Genomic DNA, 19,547 nt, shown 5'->3' with positions numbered 1-19,547 from the left:
AATATCATGAATGCCAAGCGTTGCTGTGGTCCCAAATACTGTCATTGAAAACAAAGGCAAACAGATTATAACGTGTTACTGTAATCAGTGCATGAGGGAGTGAAGTTCGTGTTGCTACGTGTGTGTGTCTTGCTCCAGCCCCTCCCTGCCAAAAAAAGCTTGAATACTTCCTTCCCTTAGTTTTTCTTAAGTTTGTAATATACCAGTGGTCTGGTTTTATTTTACAAACAAATTTGACAGTAAAGACACTTAATTGGGGTGTTCTAATTAGAGTGTTCCATCAAACCTACAGATGGGCTTTAAAATTCAAATTTCAAAATATCTGGGGATAGTCAAATCCTGATTGGCCTCTGCACTTTGGGCTTGAATGTGAATCAGCATGAGGAGCATGTCGATCTGGCAGTTTGGGTTCACCTCTCATTGCAACACAATACTGTAGTGCTGTATTCTGTATCAAGAAGTTACAAGCCCATTGAAGCTGGTGGCAGAAGTCCCACTGACTTCAAGGGGGTCTGGATTTTCTCCCAGGAATTCGTCCCCTAGGGTCTACATAAAAATGTTGGCATCAAGGCTGAGAGGCTAAGGATGAATGCTGCATGGCGCAGCAAGTGCCATTAGCAGGTCTGCTAATTGAAGAATACTGGTGTTTTGAAATAGAAGATGAACTAGAAAATCTCTCAAGAGCAATACACAGGCAGTACCTAGACTCAGGTGATAACATAGATAACCATAACGTGATGAAAGGTGTGTATTCACTTAAAGGATGCTCAGCGTTTCCTCAGCTAGGTCACGAATTGTCAAATAGGTCACAGGAATCACTCTCTGGGCAATAACGAACTAGACAAGGAAAGGATGGGGTTTTTTGGAGACGTATCACTAGGTGCTAGCTTTCGCAACTGTCCGTACTTTACATTTGCATTTAGTGGAATGTTTTGAAGGGTATGTTACAAAGTCCGATTGGTTTCATGCCAGATAGCCACTCCCCCATTTCCTCTTGAGATGGCAATCCAAAAGTCAGATTATTGCATTTTTCTTAATATTACATTGAAAAATAAATTACAATAACTCAAGCACATTTAAAAGAACTAGAGCTCTTTCCAATTATGTGTAACTCCTGCCAAACACTTAGAAGCAGACAGCATTAATTTTTTTTTTTTGGGGGGGGGGGGGGAAAGAGTAAAAAAAAAACCCCAAAACAAAACATGTGAGAAAGTGGTGTGTTTCCACTTCTGTAGTAAACGTTGGTATTAGTTGCTGTTATGTTTTGAATTGAAATCTTTCAACAACTGTTTTGAATAAAATCCAGATTTATTTCCTTTTTTCCAGGAAGATATGTTCTAATGGAGGCAGCTCTTTTGCAGCATACATAATAGATGGTAGCAGTGACAATAAATAACCCCTAGCAAGAATATAAATATATGATGTGAGTCGAGTTAATAGATTTTTGGGCTGTATGGTATGAGGCAGAATTAGAGTTGTTGCTTCAAGCCTTTTACTTGATCATTGTTACTTCAAAGGTTCCGCAGGAGTTTGTTTAAGGAAGTTCTAGGTGAGAAAATCATTATCGTCTCTTAATTGATCAGACAGAAAGTAGTCTTGGTGAATGTGTACATGGCTCTGTGTAGGCTCTCTAGGACATAAATGGCTGTTCCCTTCTCAGAGACTCTGAAATGCCTGACTGCTAAGGCAAAGTTAGCTGCCAGCTGAATTCCTATCTTTTGGCAGAGTTTTGTGCATAGCCAGACCAACTGTTACTTCTGTGCAGAACATGAAGTCCCTCCTTGCCCTACCCATGTCCTTCAAACATAACAAAGTGGAAACGGAGAAGCAAGAAGATAAGCTGTGATAGTGTTTCCTCACTGGCAGCAAGACAGGGTTAAGCAACAGGGTATAGGAAGCGGTTTTGGTGAGATGAAGAGTAAGTTCTGGACTATTTTCCTTTAATCTCTGCGCCACCTGCCATGAGGCTCCTGTATCTTTGAGCCTAAGAAGGCCTCATTTTGTTCAGTTCAGTATGATCGCTGCCTTTAAATATGTGTGTAAAAAAAAAAAAACCACAAAACCCATCTGCATCAAACCAAATTTCATATTTTCTCCCTCTCTTAACGTGATCCCATGAATTTCTTGCATTGTTGTGTCCCATGTACTGAGGATCCCATGCAGAGAGCAAACAATAAAGCAGCGAGGAGACAGATGCTCCGCTAATGGGAAACCAAGGAGAGGAGAGTCTGTGAGGGATTACAGGCAGCCTGGGGTTGGAATACATTATTAGCATAGCACCCAATTCAGAAATTAGTTTTCAGAATTAAATGCCTGAGGCGTTTTGGCAAAATGTCCTGACCATCCCTCTCAGAAGCCCTTAAAACATAAAAGAGTAGGAATCTCAAGTCTAGGCTGAGCAATCACACTGGGTGCGTTTGCAGTGCTGGAACAGTGAATTGTAGTTTTTATGGCTTCATACCATTACCGGGGCAGCAACTGCCCCACCTACTGAAATGTAACCCTCTCGATCTGCTTGCACAAACCTTTAGCAGGTTTTGAACATCCTCATCAAAGAAAAAAACAGGCCTGAATGAGATTCCAGGGTCTGTTTCCAGGAGGAAGGTTTTGTTTTGTTGAGTGCATAACAGCAGGGAAGTGCCTCAGCCTCTCCTTGGGCACGGTTAGGCATGTGAAGGAAAAGCAGCAACATGTCTTTTCAGAGATCTTACGTTGCCTAAGGTAGAAATTTGGGGTCCTGTAGCCTTTTTCAGGCATGCTATTTTCTGAATGCTTTTTGCTTTAGAAAATAGTGATAAAAAGATCAAACTTTAAAAGACCCCGTGTAGACAACCAGGCTTGGTTACAGGACTGAGGGCAGACAGGAGAAATTGTTTCTCATAGTACTTAGTGGGATTATCCTCCATGCATAATTGTTCATTATATGCTCAAAATTCATTGTTAATTTCTTTTGGATGTATTGCACATTAGACAGAAGAGTTATAAACCCCAAGATTATCACAGGGGTGATATCACTAAGAGGCCTAAATATTCAGGACAGAAGGGGACTTGTTTTCCTCTTGCATTGAAACAAAGACTCTTGGTCAGAATCATTAGAGAGGTTTTTTGCCTGTTTGATAACCAAAGTATATTGGACAGCAAACAAAAGAAAGGATCAGCAAACCAGGTCTTCTACTTTATTTTTACTCTTCTATTCTAACGTAATTAACATATTTCTCAAGGTTTATTTAGTTTCCCAGAGCCTTATTTTATGTAAGTATCATTGGGAAGCTTGATTACAGGGTCTTGCTTCATGCACATGAAGTGTGACTTTGTTATCCTGGCAGGACAAGGTAAATATGGGAGGAAACACCTGGGACCAAACCAAGAAATCAGAAAAAACACTATGCCAACTCTTCAAGATGCACTTGTTTTCTTTGCATCATGGTAACTAGCATCTTATTTCTAAGTCACAGAAGTGAGAGTAGAGGGTAATAGTTCATTTTCAGCTTTGAATCTTAGCGGTGTTCTTTTTGTAGCAACTTCTTTCAAAGTTTTTATATATGCTTAATGAGAATCTATAATGAATATTTGGGAAAGTTGAAAATTAAGCTTCTTATGTGTCCTGGGTACAGACTGTCTGTAGACTTCTGAACATTTCTGTCTAGTTTGAAACTGGTTTGTATTTATATCATTGTACAGGTCTGCCAACAAAATTGAAAAGAAAAAAAAGCCCCCCCAAAAAGCCTGGCATGTACAAAACCTCATAGAGTAAGTCTAGAACTGAGCCCAGGACTTTTTACATCCCAAATGAAACTGCAATATAGAATACCCTGTGCACAGGAAGCATAGCTGTGAGTTGGCAGCTTCTCCACAAGGCTGTTGCCTATCAGCCCGTATTACTTCACTGTTTCACCTCAGTTTGTTTTTCACGTCTCCAGGTTGTGAGGGAGGGCTGGTGTGTGCAAAAGCTCATTTTCCCTGCTCCAACTGTGTCAGTGATAAAAGGGGCTACAAGTTTGTAGAGCATAACCTCCTCTTCTCTTGCAGTTACCAAGTTCACAAAGTCTGGGGGACCAGTGCTTCTTCCACCCAGCCAAACTGGGCATCCACCACTGGGGAAGCTCTTGGGTGTGCTGAGAGATAATAAAGAGGCCATTCTGCCTTGTCTGCAGTGTGGAGCAAGTCACAGCTTCTCATTGCACACGCAGGATTTCTGAAGGTTAATAATAATAAAATGCTTCAAAGACAGAGGTTGCCAATTTTAATTAGTATTTTAAGACTTCATTGGTAAGCTCTCCTTCTGAAATTGAAAACTTAGCCCAAGAGCCCTGTTTGAAGTCTCCAAGTTAAGAACAACCAGTGCAAAGCAGAAGTTGACAAGTAGAGAAAATTATTTATTATTTACATTTAAACACCAGTCTTCACGGTACTACCATCATGTAGGAAACTGCTGCAGGGATCTGAGGCTGTTTCTCTGTTCCAGTCCAAGTAGATTTAAAATACAAGCAGAGACGAATCCAAAACTCTGATCTCACTGTTTGTCTGGGATCAAGACTGCGATCAGAAGAAAGTGTAGTGGTAAAGGACAACTCCCCACACCCATGAAATATGTTATCACTGCTATTAGACTTACTGCCCTTTTGCAAAGTCTTAATTGGGTAATCCAGTTCTGGATGTGTTGGACAAATAACAGTTCTCTTGTTAAAAATAAATCATGGTTTTAATTTAATAGGGTTAGTCATATAAAGAGTGATTTTGTGTCAGCAAAACCTTTCTTTCTGACAGTGTAATTTATGACAATCTAGTTAGCAATAAATGACATTATTCTGACCACTATACCATTCTGTTCCAGGGGAATAATGTTCCCTCTTAATCAATAGCTGGGTAAATACTCCTTTGAATTCCTTATCAAATGACAGCCAGATGGAGCTGGTAAATTCATTCCAGCAGGATTTTAGAATTAGCTGGGTTTGTACTATTGTTAATCTTCTGCTGTCTGCACCACTTGGACCTACCCACCTGTTTCCAGTAACCCTCGAGTCTGCAACCTTAGGAAATAGTCTAGCCAGATGGTTACTCACACAGTGCAGCCAAGAAGCATCCCAAGCAGTGAAGCCTTTTGTTCTGCATCTGTAAGAAAAAGGCAAACTGGTATCTTGTAGTAATAGCCAGCTAGGACTGTCTTACTCTGTATTTGTTCCTCAGCACCCAAGTCTCTTTTGATGAAGTTTCAGTTCCTTAGGATTACATAAACTGTGTTACTTAGCGTGTAGTAAATCTGGAGCTGTGGCAGCTGCCATACTGTCATGTACTGACTTTCTGGGCCCATCAGAGAGTCTACGAGACCTTTTCCTTTATAATTACTCTGTTGCATAGCAACAATAGTTTTGTCTCCAGTGTATTGATTGGAAATAGTATGTGATCCTCTAGCACCAATAAAAAGGAAAACATATGGCAGCTCTAGGCGGGAACCACTCGCTTGTGAAGTGAGAGGGCAGTTAATCTGCACTAAATCAAGGGGCGATGGAGCAAGCCCTAAGCTCTGTTGGGCTGAGGCCCTGAAGATGCATTAGATGCATGAGCCAGTTAACCTGTGCTCTGGGAGAAGAGTCCAGTTTACAGTCATTCTCCCCATTCCCTCTCTTGTATCTTGTGCAACTGAAGTACATTTCAGGTGAGCTTTGCTACAACCTGAATTTTTGAAATAAGCATCACTCTGCAGTACCATACAAATAACTGGGCACCCCTTCCCTCTGGCAAGAAAGAGTGAGCACGCACCACTTTGCTTATATGGGACTGCAGTGGCTGAGGGCAAAGTTCAGCCACTGCAAATACCAGTTTGAGAATGACGTGGCTGGAGTTCCTCTTGCCTGTAGGCCAGTTTGGTACATCAGTTGTCTGGCCTGATAACCTTGGTATTTTTTGTACACAAGGCTAAAGACAGACTCTGGCATCCGAAACAGGATCTGCTTTGGGGACGCAAGTACAAAGTTAAGGTCAAAACGACTGAGGCAGGGAACATAGCGCTTTGGTCCCAGGTGGGCCAAGTGACTCGCTGCTGCTGTGCCCCTGGCATTTGAACCCAAGAGGGCTCTGCTGCCAGGCATGCCCAGCCTTCCCATTTCCCACTGAAAGCTGGAGCATAGGCTGGTGGATGGGGTTTGTATCATCTTTCTGAGGTACCTCACTGTTCACATCGTACAGGGAGCCCGAGCTCCTATGACTGGACTTTTAGATTCTTCCCTGGATAAAATGCCTGGTATCCATGAGATAGCTAAATTCTCCTTGGGCCTGTATTCATTTTTCTAGCCTGCATGTAAGAGTGAAATGTAGGTCAGTATCTGAAATCAGTAAGCATCTGTTCACTAATTTGAACAGGAGTTGAGAGGGAAGTCCTGTGTTATTTACTTACCCAACAATAGCAACCAAAAGAGTTAAGTCAAGTGAGTTCTAACACACCAAACTCGACAATTAGACTTCCAAAATAAAAATCAAGCTTTGAAATAATATTGAAAATCTCAATGGAAACCTTGCACTGGAAAGCCAAGCTGGTATCTGAGCATGCTGCAAGAGCAAAACAAAGGCTTCTACTATGTCCCAAACCTATTGTGTGAGTTTGTTGCCATATATATAGCACAGGCTGGAAAATAGCATAGCGCTCACTTAAAAGGTATTTCTGCAGCTAGAGGAGTGGCTACTAATAATCCTCTCTTTTCTGTCATTTGAATAGTATTCAGGTTTTCAGCAAACAGCGGACAAGTGCTTTGTTTGTGGACATCTCATAATGGAAATGGTAAGAGACCTAAATCCCTAACCATGGAGCAGCTTACTGTTCATGTACTTCAGGCCCTGCACTGTGAGACGTAGTGCTTTTCACTAGTCAGACTGTCACTGTGTCCTCACCTCTTTCAACCTATCGTTTGAAACTTAGGCAGTAAATAAACAGAAATACCTTCATGCTCTATTACTTTTAAAGTACAGTAAGTTGGTCTTCTTTTCTAGCTGAAATTATGGAAAGTCGTTCTGCCACATGTCAGTTTAAGAACAAAAAGATAAATAGAATTTTAATACTAAGGAGGGAAAATACAGCACAGCTTTGTATGAGAACATGGTAAAGGAAAATAGGGTGTGCTCTGTAAGACAGTAGAATAGCAAGAGCTCTGTCAGGTGAACGGAAATGGCTAAAGAGGAGGCAGTATCAGTAGTCCTGAGGCTTGTTTCCTGATATTTTACTGGCTTTATTTACCTGCTGCCAATTGCTCCATGTCAGTTAAAATGCATTTTGCCCTGGGATTTGTAGAGAGACAGCAGTCAGAATCAAAGGGCTATGCGTTGGGGCAGGTACTGCTGGCATCGTTTATTTCAGTAGGTGAAAGTAGGAAGAATCAAGTCTGTTCATCCTAATGAGAAATTCCCCAACAAAATGAAGTGGCTTCCACACCAAGGCAGTGCAGATCATGTAGTGTATCTGTTTTCCTCTTTCTATAAAAGGTACGTGAACCTCAGTGTGCCTAATGGAAATAGCTGTTGCGATGAACACACAGAGGTTCGGTACGAGCTGGAACTGAGACATAACTAACAAGGATTTTGGCTCGTATCCTGGCACCACTGGTTGGACAAGGATATTGTTTATTTTAGCCCAAGAGCAAATTTCTAGAGTTCTGTCATGCTGGGAGGGGTATCCTGACTTGCATGCTTTGCGCTGGCCCTTAATGGCGGAACCCCAGGCAAGAGTCTGTAATTGGTCGAGCTCTGTAGCTGGAAGCTTGGCAGGTGCTTGTCTGCCCTTCTCCCATCTGGAAGTGTGCTCTGACAAAAGGAAACAGCTCTCGGAGCTCCAGGAATTAAGCAGTCTTGTTTGGTTGATTCCTTCATGTTGTTCCCTGAGAGTGCACGTACAATAAAAATGACTGCACAGCAGTGGTGACCATGTGCAGCTAAAGAGCCGGGAGCTGCACAACAGCCCTGGGCATACTTGAAGCTGTTCAAGGCTGAAAGTGCAGTTGAATTAGGAGTTGCTCTGTGCAGAGGGGTGGCTGCACAACTATGCCAGGCTATGGCATATGTGTGTTGCATATCTGCCTCGATCACAACACACACAGGTGGGTTGTTTCTGGCTAGGAACAGGCTTGCAAACCAGAACTGAACTGTAGGGCTTCATTACAAGGGGGAGAGCGAAAGTTAAATTCAATTGACTTGTGCATTTTTCCTATGTGGCACTTCTTATTTCCTGTTGATCTGATCGTTATTCATAGAATCATCTACAGGGCCATGGAGATTGGCACGTGGAGATTTTCATCTCCAGTTTATTAGCAGCTCCCAGCTGAGCACTGCTGCTAGCAGATACTTATTGAAATTACCTTCCAAAGGTACTTCTTACATCAGAAACGTATGTGGTTGGTGCTGTAAGCTGCTGAGAGCTGCCTGAAGATGATACCATGTCTCACTCTTCCCAAAGGCTTGTTCACGGGTTTGGTGCTTCCTCCTTGATGTCCCAGTGTCACAGTGAGGGTAGCCGACAGGGATGCCAGGAGGGTGGGGATCTGTTCTGTGGTGCTGTAACTGAGACTGACTGCATCAGGCCCTTCGCTTGAAACCTTTAAAATGAAGTAGGGAAGGTCAGCATGGGAAAAGCCTGGGCAGATGGATGGATCTGTATCCATACACATGGATACATATATGGAATTTTAACAGAAACTGATGGGCCCCTATGACTGAGTGATAACCAGTCAGTAATTGGTGGATTTGGATCCTTAATTAATGAAGGGACACTTATTTATTTGGTTGGTTTGGTATTTTAAAGTTTGAGTAATGACTGGTTTGGATTCTGTCTGTTAGAGCCTGTTGAGTTTTGTAAATTAACTCTGTATCCCATTAACTTGTGTTTGGCTGCCACAGATTTTCCAAGAAGTGGTCTCTGAAGTCGTTTTTAATTTCTGTTGGCAGTACTGGCCCTGCAGAGCTACAGCTGATGGGTGTTAGACTGATTTTCAGTTAGCTCTCTTTATTGGGAGCCAACTGAAACCCACTGAAATAAGCAAGTTGATTGTTTTAAAAGCCTCCTGCTGACAGATCTGTGGAGTGGTAATTTCATCCTGAAGAGCTTTTCTCACTGTCGTTATTAAGAATCAGACACAGCAGTATATGAGGGTTGGATCTCATGTAAACAGGCATCTGCTTATCTTGTTGTTTGCCACCTCTTAAGATCTTACAGGCCCTTGGAAAGTCATACCATCCTGGCTGCTTCCGCTGTGTAGTGTGTAACGAGTGTTTGGATGGAGTCCCTTTCACTGTAGATGTGGAGAACAATATTTACTGCGTCAAAGATTACCATACGTAAGTATGCAAATCCATTGATGCTTAGTAAAATTATAGTAGTTAAATTATTGCATAGTTATACGTCTGTATAAGCCTTATAGTTATAAACCTTATAATTATAAGCCTATGCAAGTTGTAGATAAAAAGGGTCATTCCTGTTTGCTCAGATGTCGAAGTGCTGCTCTCACACGTTGGCATTTGTAAAGCTTCTTAAAGTTATATTAAAGGTCACTTCATGGGCCCTGTGCAACATGCAGTCACTAAGTGAGGTTGAAAATGTCAGAGGATGTACTTTTCTGGTGGCTGTTTCTCTACTTCTTTTAGGACTTTCAGTATGTATTAGATCAGTCTAATTCTGCAAGTGATGGTAGGTTTCTACTGGCTGTTTGTAAGAATTGACTTTCTGGTAGTGCATGACACTGGTTAAGTGTAAATCAGGTTAGTTTAGACTGGACAGTAGACATGTAATTAGCAGGTAGTGTTAGAAAAATTACAGCCTCACCTGACAGAAAGTTTTGTGGTTCAAGTGATGGCATTTGGACTCCTTTCTCCCGGTCAAAGGTGCTGGTAGCTCCAGTCAACCAGTAACTCAGCTTATGCTGCAAGAGTACTCAACTCTATTGGTACCAACGTGATCGTGTTACAAGGATAGAGTGAGTGTTGGCCCAGTTACTATCGTAAAATGCAGCTGTAGATAGTAAGACCAGTTGATGTGTTTGGTTTAAGCAGAACCTAGCCATGAGCAGCCCCTCTTCTATTTAGCATAATTATGTCTCCCTGACATCAGTGACAATGCCCACGTCAGGAGCTGCTTTGCAGTCAAAGCAGTGAATCTCTGGAAGAATTTGAATGACTTTGAGTAAAGGTAGGTAAAAGAAATGGCATACATGGGAAGAGGGCTGCGTTCACTATGCCTAGTGGTCAGGAAGAGCTAAGCAATAAAGCTGGACTAGCATTGGTCTCCTTTTCCCTGAGTATCATCAGACACTTAGAGTAGTTTGGAATCCTGTGGATCTCCATTTTGCTAAAAACAAGGAATGATTAGAATAGGTCTTTTGGTTGTACTTTTTGAAGAAGCTTTAAATGTGATTTGACCACTTTCTTCTTGCACCCTAGGGTTTTTGCACCAAAATGCGCTTCCTGTAACCAGCCGATCCTCCCAGCACAGGTACATGTTAGCATGCATCGATTCTTTAGAGAAGACAGCCGTTGGCATATGAACACTTTCCAAAAACACATTTGATGCTTTTTCTCCTTCTCCCAGAATCTATACTGTCAGATACTAAATTAAATACAGTTTGGAGTAATGTCACTCCCAAACATTCACAGAGGTTGTAATAGTCATACTACTTATGCAGCTTAGTACTTTGTATCTTTAGGGTGCTTTCCAGCTCTTAATTATGCTGTTATAAATCTCATTTAATTGAAAGCTCTGACTGGGCCTCCAAGAACAACCCAAGAAGCCTTGCTTATTTTTAGAATCTCCTGTTAGCTCAAGTAGCAATTTTCGTTGTCTGCTGCATCTGCATTTCTGATGTGGATCTGTTAAGATGCTCAAACTTGAAAAGGCAGCTGAGGGTTTACCCTGGCCCTGTGAGAAGGCCACAGAGTCTCTTGTCCTGGGGTGGCAATGAAATGAAAGTGCTTACAAGGGTTGAGAAGGCAGCAGAAAAGTTGGCTGAGAGGGAAGCCAGGTGAAGACATACTTCCAACCTCAGCCTATCCTGACAGGATAGTTAGCATGATAAAACTTCTGCATTAAGACATCCCTTTTCTGCCTGCCTGCAGTGGTGGTCCCTCAGACTCTCAGGGTGCAGAACCCATTGCTGAGGTCACTGACCAGATCGCTTGTAAGCAGGGGCCTAAGCACCTCCCTCTTTTTCCTCTTGTCAAGTTTATAGAGCCAGAGCTTGCATCCTATAAGCTGCTATGCCTGGTGCTAGAGCTTCTCAGCATGCCCACCTCCATCACTCTGCATGTTAGTCTCATTTGTCATTATTATTTCTGTTACATGGGCAGGTCTCACATAATTAAAAACCTCATAAAGGCTGAGCCAGAACTGCTTGTTCTGGTGATGGGATGTCAGGAGAAAACCCCTCTGTAAATTTCACTGGATTTCTGTCTTACAAAATTAGTTAAAAATAAAAAAAAAATAAAAAAAAAGAGGGGAAAGAAAGAGCAGTGCTACTGCTGACTCATGTGATGGCTAGCAGGGTAGACTCCACATTCTTTCCCATGGAGGTTTCTTAGGTAGTTCAAGTCTAGCAGTGCAGGTACTAACTTGCCCGTAGCTTCTCTCAGACATAGTCTACGTCATATCTGATGCTTTAAACCACACCTAGAACTGGAAACAATGAAAGGCAAGAGATTTAATGAGCTCTGTCTTCAGAGGCTTCAGAGCAGATCAGGGAGTCTGTGAGGTTACAAGAAGGGTATAGGCTGCTTTGCAGGGCCTGGGGCTCAGCCAGGAATTACACAACTCCACCATATCCATTCTCATGCTGAGGTTTTGGCTGGTGCACATAATTACCTGTCAGACTGGTATGTAACTCCCTGTGGGGTACATACAGTGACATGTGCATGTGCAAAATAGCTGTGCAGCAGATGGTTTGAGGGGAATACAAGTCCTGGAAAACTCAGGCCAGGATGTCCACAAAGAAAAGTTACCCAGTCAGCAGATCATAGGTTTTGGCTGGTAATTCATTCAGAACCTGGGTGCCCTTGGAAAATTATTTAATTTCAAGATTAGTTTCTCCCTTGAGGATAAAGTATTGGCTACACTTCCCAAATGACCTCTACAGCTTAGATATGTCAGACACTCATGCTGCTCCTTACATCAAAACCAGGGGTGCACCAGGGACAAGACCTCCAGTGGTCACAGAGCCCTGCTCTGCAAAGGAGGAGGGATCCCCCAGGGAAGCAGCTCTGCAAAGCAAAAGATTGGGCGCTGGGAGAAGATGGAGAAAACACTGCTTACAAGCCCACTCTTACCTTCTTTCTGCTTCTGCAATAGGGCTCTGAGGAGACCATTCGTGTGGTGTCAATGGACAAAGACTACCATGTGGAGTGCTATCACTGCGAGGTAAGCATCTGGCCCAACCCATGGCAAGGCTTTGCTCATACCTAGCAGCCTCTTGGTAGGTGCCTAACTAGCACCCCAGGGTGCACTTGCTGGCTTTTACATGCCTGAGCAGGTAGGGCTCTGCCCCATGGCTCCTGGAGGGAGGCATGAGTGCTAGCTGGTCTGTAAGTGGTGCTGCCATCCCCAGTACCATGTTTTGGTTTAGTAGAAAATAGATAGGGATAGCACTGTGTTGCTTTTTGGGCAGTAGTTTCTTTTTTGTGGAGAAAATTTAAACTTCTACTGAGGCAGATTAAGTTGTGGGATTAGTGCGCTTGCTTTGGAGAGAAGAGCTGAGTTCAGTCCTAGCTTTGCATCCAGAGGCATGAGGAGGGGAACAAACTGTTTAATTTGGAATCAACCCAAAAGATCCACACAGATCCTACCTGTCTTAGCACCAGAGGCAGAAATGCAGCCATATTATCTTCCATGCTTTTTTGCACAAAAAAAAGTTTTACAAAGAGACTTCTGATTGAGGGAGAAAATAACAAAATTTGGAGTATCTTGAAAAGTATATGAATGTAGGCATAAGGAAGACGGCTTCCCCTTGGCTGTCTCCTTCCAACAGAGATACCTGATACTCCATCCTTTTCTATTAAATTTTAACAAGAAATTGGCACAGGAAATTGCACTATTTTGGAGAGCTGTACTTCCCTCCTCCTTCTTACCCCATCTATTGCTTTGTGCAGGCTTCACCTAAAATGACAGCTCCCTCCCCTTTCTCTCAGGCTATTGACTTTATGTTAGAATGTCCCAATGGGGGTTTATTTTCTGTTCTGTTTCATTATTCATTTCCCCATTCTCCTTCTAGTTTGAGGCAAATCAAGCTGCCTCCACATCTGCCCAGAATGGCAGATTGCATTTATGTACAGAAATCAGGGGTTAACCATGTGTTAACAGGGGTAAGTTATTGCCTCATGGTCTCAAATCAGGCTCTCAAACTACATGCTGGGTCAACTGCTGTCCCGGAATCATGCTAGAAAAGCTAGTGCCAGTATTTTGAGGTATTCGGATGGAGACTTCTGCAAAGTCTCTGACCAGCCACTTCTGAAATGCTGCTAAAGTCATCCTTACCTGGTGGCCTTGCAAAGGTCAGTGGGCAGTGATGAAACTTTGCTGTTTTTCTCTATGATCTCTTTGTTGTGTAATCACTTAAATTATGCTGAGAAGTTTAAGTAGGGTTATAGATCAGTAGACCCCCATTCTAAAACTGCATGTGTCCAATTAAAAACTTTGCATCAATTTTCAATACTAAAATGACCTCTATGCCCAAATAATAATGATGACAACTGAAAGTCAGGACTGTCTCTATTGTAGCATGCATAATAGCAGGTAGGATCATTGCTTGTTATTCTTCTTTTTATCTCTGTTCCTCCACTGCTGTTCACCCATTTTGTACACTTCTACTCCCCCATTTCTTGCTTGCTGCCTTGTTGTAGAATTGGCTCCTTCTCATTCCTAACCTCTTCCATATTGTATGTGTCAGGGTCAGCCCTTGGCCTGGTTTGGGTTGGGTTTTTTTTTCCAGAGTGGAAGACAACAGGAAGAAAGATGCCGCATACTATTATAGACTGGCCTGTTTGATTTCAGCAATGTCATTTTGCTTAATATGAGATAGTCACAGTCCACCTGCAGAAAATTCTTGAGGTTGCTGGCTTCAGAGGATGGGTAGGTCAACATTGTTGCACAATGACACCTGAATCACTCAGTAACATGAGATGTATATGTTTCTTCTAGGATTGCGGCTTGCAGCTCAATGATGAGGAAGGCCATCGTTGTTACCCATTAGAGGGCCACTTGCTCTGCCATGGCTGTCATATCAGGCGCCTTAATATTAAACTGCCATCACATCCACCTCCGAGCTATCCAATGCATGTCACAGAACTCTGAAAGACATTTCCATTACCAATAAGCCGTTCGAAAGAGAAAACAAATATCTAAAAATTACTTCCCTTTCGTTTCCTTTAAAGATGAGATTCCAGTAATAACTATCTAAACCAGCTATTTATTTTTTAAATCGGAGGTGAGGGGTCTTTTTTCTGATCTTGTACATACGCATTCTTTTATCTAGATGTTTTCACTGAGACACCACCTACTTGAACAAGTAATACAGCACTAAACTGTAACTGTAAATGACAGCATTTCTAAAAGCAATGGTACAAAGGGCTGTTCTGCACTCCCTATTCACTTTATTCCAGTGGGGATTTCATCCAACTAAGGAGTGTTGGAATTACTTTCAAAAGTTAGCACCTTATATTGCAGCAAACTTGATAAGATAAATGCTAGTATTTTAGCTAGCTTTGTTGAATTCTGGTCTTCGAGAATACAGGCTCGCATTTTTTAAAGCTTAGATGCCCGAAGGTAGGTAACAGGGAATAAACAAGTGTTTTTAGTATGGACAGTTTTCAGCAGGGGTTAAATAATAGCATTCTCTAAAGTAGAATCAGGCCAGCTTTCCATCCTACAAGGTTCCAAAGTCATCCAAAGACGTGTTGAAGGCACATAGCAAGTATCTCTCAAAAACTACGTTACAGAGGATTATATCCAAAAGATTGGCATATGCAGGGTCATAACAGTTGAAGAAAGTTACAGACCTCTGTAATTGCTTGCTGTGTACAGCTGTAGCTATGGTTTCAAAATGCATTCATATCAGCTTGATGATTTGGCACTTAATAAGAATTTATCTTTCAAAGCTGTTTTTTCTTTAATAGGGTTAGCTGCCTCTTTCTATGCAAAGGTACACTTGTATTTATGCTACTTGTTTTATACAAGACTCCATTTGTTACCAACTGCTTTATGATTGTATGTTGATGTATTATTAAAAAAAGAGGGGACAGTGTTTTTGTATTATTTTTTCAGCTTTGTGTTTTTTTCTAGATGTACTTTTGAACTGATTATGGTGATTGTCTTAGTTGGAAATCAAAGTCCAGTTTAGCAGAAAAATAATTTAGAGAGACCATTGAAACATTGGTATTTTATAACAAGTATTAGATGTACATAGAATGTACACACTTTCATGTTTTGCATAAGCTTTTACCGTAACCTCATTGCTCTGGGGAAATACATGTCTTCCATATAGGAAGTTAGATGAATCCTTTTTATGGTTTGTTTTGTACCATGTGTTGATGATTTACATGCAAATCACACATCTGTATGTTTAAAAAAATTCCCTGCATTCTCATGAGAATTAATCCAGCCTTCCTGAATTCAGATTTTAAATAAATCCATCATTGCTGTCTTCAACTGTACCAAAAATTACAATAAAATAAAATTATCCTGCTCCAGAGGAAGTGGAAATACCAGACCAGATTCTGCCCATCTGTAAATTGGGACATTTCCATGCCAGTTCTCAAAACATCAAGATTTTGATGGATACATTCAGAAATGATCCCATCTTAAAGTCAGCATGCAGACTGGTGAAATTACTTATTTGGCAACACCATTGCTGTTTAGTTTCTTATGCTCCATTGACTTTCTGAAAGCCCCTCTCAAAAAATACAAAGAACATCCAATGGACACTAATTCCTAAGTGGAATAATTAACTCCCTTAGCAGAACTTTTTGATAGTCTGGAATTTCCTTAAGGGGGAAAGGGAGGGGCAGGAACAGTTCCTGTGAACTTTTTTTTGTTAGTAAGGAACAAAAGGTATGTTTTCTGAACTTTTGCCAAACTTTCATTGGCCTAGATTAACCTGTCCTACTGAACACTCCTTGGCAAGTCAGATGCTCTTTTAAAAAGTCATTTTCTGACTAATATATATCAGTTTATAATTAGCATATTTAATGTGACAAACGTGTTTTCAAGTAATTACAGTGCAACTGGTGCCTCTTTTCTACAGTGTGGCCTAAGAGCCCTGCAGAAGAGAGGACGTAGGGTGCATGCACACTTTTTCTGCATTTGCAAATGTTACCTCTGTGTTCATAATCACCAGCCCAGCCTCAGAAGGAAGTACATGTGTGCCTCTTACCCAAACAGCAAATGCTAGAAAAAGGAGAAAAAATGCCTTAAATTGGAGTGTATTACTAGTTAAATTCAAGATTATTACAAACATGGAAGATACCAGAGCTTCAGGATACACTTTTTAGCATCAGCTGCAATGTAATACTATTTCCATGTAAGGAAGCTGCTTTGGACCACATTTAGCTTTGCAGCATTTTCACTTGCTTGTCTTTACAAATATATTAAGGGACCCAAATTAAGTGGCAAGTTTAAGTTTCCACTGCAACATAGTTTTCAAGGGACAGCACACTAGCTAATATGTACATACCATACCTTTTCTTATTTTTTGAAAACAATCATACAGTAGAACAGAATAATATTTTATTTCATTTCACATGTTAATTTGTCAGTCTTGTAGTTCTCAGTTGTGCTAAGTATCATCAATACTTCAATATAGAATAAGCAATTTGTTTAAAACCAGAAAGCAGCAGTTGTTATTCCAGTATTTTCTATAGACAAGTGCATTCCATTACTGTATAACAAACTACAGCTTTGCTTTTCCAACTCCTAGTGTAAAAACAAGCTTGAGTGAAAATTGCCAGTAGGGTTTTTTAGGTTTTTTTCAATCAAAGAGAAAAATAAAAGCAAATGTAAAATAATGATGTGCTGTGATAGTGCTAGTTTCTGCACATTTTACCTCTTGTCTGGGGATTTATGTAGATAGATGTAAAAGCTTGTCTTAATGATTTTCTTAAAGAGTATTCTTATGTTAAATGAGTTCAACATAGATGTAAACTTTCTGTAGTTCATTTTATGATGTGATTGTTCTTCAGAAGCCTTTGCTGTACTTTCAGACTATTTCCATAAAGTTAAAACAATAACAACTTGTTCTCATTTGCATCAGGACAACAACACCTTTCCATTTTGGTAATGAATGTTACAAAGTCCCTACAGCACAAAGCTGTTGTAGGCAATTCAAGAGTCCCTCATGCACTGGAGGACGCATTCCAAAGAAAGAACCAAAATAATAATGTGAAACAAAACAAGAATGCACTCAGATAATTGAGCTTTCAAAGAGGGTTTGTTTGGGTTTCTTTCCTTTTCCTTTAATTTGTGTGCATGTGTGTGTATGTATTTTGTAAGGTGGAGCTTCAAAAGAAAAACATGGTTAGAGGAGCTCTTTAAGACCAGAAATTCCAGAGTAGTAAAGTAAACCAAAGCTCTAAAGGGGACAAAAGCTGCTTTCTTGTGTTTCAAGAAAAGTTTAAAAGTTTGTGATTCATCCTGTAACTAATGCCGTAACTAGAGTATATAATTTGACTTAAATTAAGTTTTCATTTAAGAAATATTTTCATTTTCTTTAAAAGAATATAGTTTTCTTCCAAGAACTTGGACCAACGTTGATTTTTATTTTGTAGGAAATATATAAATTCCCAGTTTGTATATCATGTAACTAGTTTACATGCTGAAAATATACATTAGTTTAACTATTTTTGTATATATATATATCCTTGTGAAACCTTTCATTGTGCTTCTGTCTTAGTCTTTAGAATTACTTGTGGTTTTGTGTTTCAGTGTTTGATTCCCTTGATTGTTGAAGAAAAAAATTGGGAAATGTAGATTTATTTATCTAAAGGAGAAGCTACTTCCTATCATTCTAAGTTATTTAATATTAAAGTCAGAAGTTTCATTTAACCTTAGATGCTATAATCTGCTTTTTTTCAATAAAGACACTTTGTAGTGATCTTTGATTTTGTAGTTTGTTGCATATAAATTGGTTTGGGTTCTTTTTTAATCTAGGTGGGTACTAAAACAATTTTCAGGACACCCCTGTATTGCCTACAGAAATGCCTAACTGATATTAATTGATCGCAGCTGCATTCATGAAAGACTCTGGTCCTCTAGTGCAAGTGTTACTAATTAATGTCTAAAATATGCCCACAGCTAACATTTTGCAGCTGCACTTAGAAAAGAATTTAGCCACTCTGGCAATTTCTAATTAAGCTTTAACCAGTCTGGCTAGTTCACGTGTGGGACAGTCAGTATTGAGGAACACTTTCTTCTCAAGGCTCACATCATTTTTTGGAGTGTTCCAGAAGAGGTGTGCTGCCTGGGCTATGAACTTGGATAAAGCACTCAGACCTTGGGGGGGGGGGCAATTTTATCAATATTCTTGCTAAGTCACAGTAATTCAGCCAGAGCTCTCATAGGATCAAAAATATGGTTTTTTATATGTATCTTACTTTTATGAACGTTCTTGCCTCTTTCTTGTCTCCAACTTCATGGCACAGATGGATTACATTTATGTTCTGCACACAGTGGTTCTGCAAGAGCAGCTCTTACCTGTCAAAGAAAAGGTTCATCAGGGTTGGTATCTTATCTCCAACCTATCGTCAGAACTGAATCCCTGGTTTCCTCATGTTTAGTGGGTTTCCTTTCCATTAAGCTGGTCAGTTTACCACCCTTGGGGATGCTCTTTCCTCCCGTGACTCGCATAGTGCAAATATTCACAAGCTGTTACTTTAGTGGAGGAAGGCCCACTCTGCAGCGCTCTCACCCTGGCTTTGCAAAGTACAACTGCCTTCACATTTGGAAATGGAACTTTCAAGCATTTTTCACACAGTGGCTATTTTGGCAAATTTGTCTTTTGCACAGTCAACAGAAGGAGTTATAAACACCACAGTTGTGTCAGGGACTTAGTCTGTGCTTCGGAACAGATGTATGCACTTCTGTAGGGCCTTCACACACATGCTATTTTCTCACTCTGCTAGTTTTTTTTAAATTCCTTCTAAACAAGCAATTCATACCCTTGAATTAAAAAAAAAAGGAGGGGAGAGGGGACAGGATGACTAAGGCTGGCCAGCTGAAAGCATTTTCACAGTTCCTTACCACAAAGGTGACACAAATGTAGTTAGTAGAATCTAGGACATATTCTTAATGCACTAAGAATTTACACCAACCCATAACAAGCCTGGTATTTAAATATATTAACTGCCCCTCATGGGCCTCCTTGCAGGAAATACATACTGGAAAATGAACATACATTCGCTGGAGGAAGGCTGTGAGTCAGGACATAGCTCCCAGACGGGAGCACCACACAAGTCCACAGTGTTGTAGGACTCCCTGGCATGGCATCTGAGCCACAGAGAAGTGTGTAACTGGAAGCTGTTGCATGACGAATGGTTGC

At 40.8% G+C, this 19,547-nt stretch overlaps 1 protein-coding gene and 1 long non-coding RNA gene across 2 annotated transcripts in view; one reads left to right on the top strand and one right to left on the bottom strand.

The window, feature by feature from the left end:
• The window catches only part of WTIP (WT1 interacting protein), an 82,234-nt gene extending 64,116 nt beyond the window's left edge, over window positions 1-18,118 (top strand). Inside the window, exons 4-8 of the mRNA XM_061345925.1 lie at window positions 6,713-6,775; window positions 9,188-9,318; window positions 10,417-10,468; window positions 12,314-12,382; window positions 14,159-18,118. Coding sequence (XP_061201909.1) covers window positions 6,713-6,775; window positions 9,188-9,318; window positions 10,417-10,468; window positions 12,314-12,382; window positions 14,159-14,311 — 468 coding nt within the window. The 3' untranslated portion in view covers window positions 14,312-18,118. The remainder of the gene's footprint in view (window positions 1-6,712; window positions 6,776-9,187; window positions 9,319-10,416; window positions 10,469-12,313; window positions 12,383-14,158) is intronic.
• On the bottom strand, window positions 4,104-7,662 carry LOC133208210 (uncharacterized). Its single transcript, XR_009724294.1, has 4 exons — window positions 6,824-7,662; window positions 5,002-6,784; window positions 4,388-4,536; window positions 4,104-4,195 (listed from the first exon to the last, which is right to left on the bottom strand). It is a non-coding gene; the product is annotated as an uncharacterized LOC133208210 (long non-coding RNA).
• Window positions 18,119-19,547: the final 1,429 nt, after the last annotated feature.

The sequence above is a fragment of the Neopsephotus bourkii genome, unplaced genomic scaffold, assembly GCF_033783945.1.
Source record: "Neopsephotus bourkii isolate Nb327-2 ecotype Australia unplaced genomic scaffold, CSIRO-AGI_Nbou_v1 NB_245, whole genome shotgun sequence".
NCBI classification, from domain to species: domain Eukaryota; kingdom Metazoa; phylum Chordata; class Aves; order Psittaciformes; family Psittacidae; genus Neopsephotus; species Neopsephotus bourkii.
The sequence above is the reverse complement of the archived record's forward strand: the minus strand, read 5'-3'. Positions and strand labels throughout refer to the sequence as shown.